Source organism: Lithobates pipiens, unplaced genomic scaffold (assembly GCF_037356315.1).
Source record: "Lithobates pipiens isolate NorthernLeopardFrog02 unplaced genomic scaffold, aLitPip1_a1.2 Scaffold_19, whole genome shotgun sequence".
NCBI classification, from domain to species: Eukaryota; Metazoa; Chordata; class Amphibia; order Anura; family Ranidae; genus Lithobates; species Lithobates pipiens.
In genome coordinates, this window is record NW_027507764.1 from 14,251,063 (window position 1) to 14,255,618 (window position 4,556).

Consider the following 4,556-nt stretch of genomic DNA (forward strand, 5'->3'; position numbering starts at 1 on the left):
TGTACAGTGAGGTGCACATGACAGGTCAGAACCAGGCCTGGTTGGGCAGTTTGGGTATCAACTTCCCCGGAGCCAATCAGTGGGTGTGCCGGGCCCCGCTGAGGAGTCTGGGGAGGGGTACTTAAGATGTTGAAGTCACGTGTTCAGTAGGAGTTTGTGAGGCCCGGGCGGTCTGTTCTTGTTTCCTGGACCTGGGTGGCCCCGCGAGGGGTCCCGGTCACGGGGTGTTCGACACCCTGCAACATGCTTCTGTCGGTTAGCCCCAATAGACCCGCCTGGTCTGGGGTAGGGATCCGTCTGTTCCCAAGTTTTGGAACCGGCTGCTCCGAGGTGCAGTAACTGAGGGAGGATTCAAGGTGTCCGGGTGTGCTCTCGGGCTTGGAGGGGCACCGCAGCTCGTGTAAGCGATCGGGGGAGGACTCTTCGGAGGAGGGCCGGCAAGTGGCATCCTGAGAAGTGCCTGGTTACTGAGTTGTGAAGGACATTGACGAATCCACACTTTTTCTAGTACTATCAAGGAGACAGAGAACATTCCAGGTACTGAGGAAAAAGGTTCCTGTTCACTTCCAGTTACAGCTTGTTCAAGGTCAGAGATTTTAAAAGTTCTGAATCAAAGTGCTGACTGCCATAATCTCTGGCTAGAGATTTGTTCAGCCTTGAAGAGCCCAGCTGCGAGTGGCTACTCTCTGGGTGGTAATAGAGACTTTGTTGTGTCTGCAGTTCAAGGTGCCTGAGTTCTTCACCCTTGCCCTCTGTTCCTATACGAGACTGTGTTGTTGGACGCTACCCCTGCAAAATAAAACCTTTCAAAAGGACTTTATTGGTGTCAGCGTCCAAAGTTGTTGGGTATCAACCCTGGGAACCCCTAGACGTGGAAGAACCAGCCAAGCGGAGGTAACCTGTAAGCCCAAAAGTTAGGGCCACCCTGCCAAGGGTTATGGCCGCTACATATTATATATATATATATATATATATATATATATATATATATATATATATATATATATATATATATATATATATATATATATATATATATGTATAATTTTATACAGAGGAATATATATAAGACACTATACAGAGGAGTATATATAACATTATATAATCAGACTGTGCTCTTTGTCACTGATGTTCTATAAGGCTTTTTGTCATTGAATGGCTGACCCTGAGCGCACGGCGCATGCGCATTAGGGCGCCGCCATGTTGGTCCACCCAGCACTCGAGCCTCAGGAACTCCCTCTAGGCCCCAGGCCAGAACAAGCCGTGTGGAGGAGGAAGATGGCGGCGGGAAGTGACGTGTTTAGCCGGTGAGGGAAGCCTGACACTTCCGTTCAGCAAAGATGGCGGCGGCGTGCCTGGTGCTCCGGAGGTCGCTGCGGGCCGGACAACTCCTCGGGGGGAAGCCGGCCTGGCCACAGACGCCACAGGTGACCGGAGGTGGGGGGAGAAGGGTAGGTGGGGCGCCGGTGATGGAGGGAGAAGCGGCCGGTGTGGGGGAGGAGGGAGGCCGGGAGAGGAGTGAAGGTCACCCGGGAGACAGGCCGGACATCTCTTGTGTGTAGACCGGGGACTGTCTGTGCTGAGGACTGGTGACCCCACACTGTAATTTCTATACCTGGGGACACCCGGAGGTTAGATAACCGGAACCTTCATCCTGCAACATGGACTGTCTGTGCTGAGGACTGGTGACCCCCTTTGTTATTTACATACATGGGGACACCCTGACATTATACAGCCAGACTCCTCCTCCTGCAGTATGGACTGTCTGTGCTACACTAGAGTAGAGGGGTATATTAAACTGACATTACATAACAGGTTACATAACCAGGCGACTCCTGCAATGTGGACTGTCTGTGCTGCAGAAGAGTATTTGTACTGAACCAGGGTGACCCCCCCCCCCCCTCCGTGCTGAGGACTGGTGACCCCCTCTGTCATTTCTATATATGGGGACACCCTGACATTACACAACAGGTCATATAACTCCTGCTGCAATGTGAACTGTCTATGCTGCAGAAGAGTGGAGGAGTAATTGTATTGAACCAAGGTGACCCCCCAAATATCTGTACATGGGGGACCCCCTGACTGGATATAACACGCTACAATAATGGGGGCCTTACCTGCAGCCCTCCAGCAATTGCAGAACTACAAGTCCCATCATGCCTCTGCCTGGGGGAGTCATGAATGTAACTGTCAGCCTTGCAATGCCTCATGGGACTTGTAGTTCTGCCACAGCTGGAGGGCCGCAGGTAGAGCACCCATCAGACGACTCCTGCAGTATGGACTGTCTGTGCCGAGGACTGGTGACCCCCTTCTGTTTCTATATGTGGGGACACCCTGACATTACACAGCCAGACTCCTCCTCCTGCAGTATGGACTGTCTGTGCTGAGGACTGGTGACCCTCCTCTGTTATTTCTATACACAGGGACCCCCTGACATTACACAGCCAGACTCCTCCTCCTGCAGTATGGACTGTCTGTGCTGAGGACTGGTGACCCTCCTCTGTTATTTCTATACACAGGGACCCCCTGACATTACACAGCCAGACTCCTCCTCCTGCAGTATGGACTGTCTGTGCTGAGGACTGGTGACCCTCCTCTGTTATTTCTATACACAGGGACCCCCTGACATTACACAGCCAGACTCCTCCTCCTGCAGTATGGACTGTCTGTGCTGCAGAAGGGTAGAGGAGTAACTATGAACCAGGGTGACCCCCCTTTCCCCTCCCCCCATATCTGTACATGGGCACGCCATCATATTACACATCCAGAGGCCCCCCACCCCCTGCAATATGGACTGTCTGTGCTGAGGACTGGTGACCCCCCTCTGTTATTTCTATACATGGGGTACCCCCTGATATTACACAGGTTAAATAACAAGAATCGTTCTCCTGCAATGCGTACTGTCTGTGCTACACCAGAGTAGAGGGGTATATTGAGCTGAAACAGGGTGTCCCCATGTATAGATATGGGGGGGGGGTCATCCTGTTTCACTTCAATATACCCCTCTACTCTGGTGTAGCACAGACAGTCCACATTGCAGGAGAAAGAGGTTACATAGCAAGAATCTTTCTTCTGCAATGTGGACTGTCTGTGCTGAGGACTGGTGACCCCCCCCCCCCCCTTGTAATTTCTATACATGGGGACACCCTGACATTATACAGCCAGACTCCTCCTCCTGCAGTATGGACTGTCTGTGCTACACCAGAGTAGAGGGGTATATTAAACTGAAACAGGGGGACACCCTGACATTACACAACAGGTTACATAACCAGGTGACTCCTGCAATGTGGACTGTCTGTGCTGCAGAAGAGTGGAGGAGTAATTGGATTGAATCAAGGTGACCCCCCCCCCCCAAATGTCTGTACATGGGGACCCCCTGACTGGATATAACACGCTACAATCATGGGGCTCTTACCTGCGGCCCTCCAGCAATTGCAGAACTACAAGTCCCATCATGCCTCTGCCTGGGGGAGTCATGAATGTAACTGTCAGCCCTGCAATGCCTCATGGGACTTGTAGTTCTGCCACAGCTGGAGCACAACAGGTAGAGCACCCATCAGACTCCTCCAGAAACATGGACTGTCTGTTCTGCCCCAGAGCAGAGTAATATGAGACCCCCCCCCCCCCCCGCAGCATCTCCCCATGAGGGTTCAACATCCTGAGTCCAGGACCTCTGCCTGCAACATGGACTGTCTGTGCTGCACCAGAAGAGGGTGGAGCTATAACTGAGGACTGCTGACCCCCCCCCCCCCCTTCTCATCTATATATACATACATGTGACACGGGGACACCTTGAGATTATACAACAGGTTAGATAACCAGACTCCTCCTCCTGCAACTTAGACTGTCTGTGCTTCACCAGAAGATGGTAGAGGCATGCCAACTGCTATACTTATGGATACCTGCAACGTGGCCTGTCTGTGCTGCACCTTACCTGAGTAGAGCCATGGTAACCCCCCCCCCCCCCCCCAAATCTACAGTGCCTTGCAAAAGTATTCACCCCCTTGGCATTTTTTGTGTTTTGTTGCCTCACAACCTGGAATTACATGGATTGTTTGAGGATTTGCATCATTTGATTTACAGAACACGCCCACAACGCAAACAACAAATAGGATAAAATAACAGAAAAGGTCAATGTGCAAAACTATTCACCCCCCTAAAGTCAGTACTTTGTAGAGCCGCCTTTTGTGGCTCCAAGTCTCTTTGGATAAGTCTGAGTCTTCCCACATCTCACCACTGGGAGTTTTGCCCCATTCTTCCTCCTTGCTAAACTGCTCCAGATCCTTCAAGTTGGATGGTTTGCACTTGTGAACAGAAATCTTAAGGTTTGGCCACAGATTTTCTATTGGATTGAGGTCTGGGCTTTGATTGGCCATTCCAACACATTTACATGTTTCCCCTTAAACCACTCAAGTGTTGCTTTAGCAGTGTGTTTGGGGTCATTGTCCTGCTGGAAGGTGAACCTCCGTCCTAGCCTCAAATCACACACAGAGAGGTACAGGTTTTGCTCAAGAATATCCCTGTATTTAGCACCATCCATCTTTCCCTCAACTCTG

General features: G+C 51.1%; 1 protein-coding gene across 2 annotated transcripts in view; it reads left to right on the plus strand.

Annotated features, from left to right (window-relative positions):
* The first annotated feature begins 1,275 nt into the window (after positions 1-1,275).
* CYC1 (cytochrome c1) overlaps positions 1,276-4,556 on the plus strand; it is a 39,681-nt gene continuing 36,400 nt past the window's right edge. Inside the window, exon 1 of one of the 2 annotated variants that reach the window (XM_077490546.1) lies at positions 1,276-1,427. In XM_077490546.1, coding sequence (XP_077346672.1) covers positions 1,341-1,427 — 87 coding nt within the window. In that variant the 5' untranslated portion in view covers positions 1,276-1,340. Of the gene's footprint in view, positions 1,452-4,556 lie in introns of both variants that reach the window. The other variant, XM_077490545.1, reaches the window with a different exon arrangement.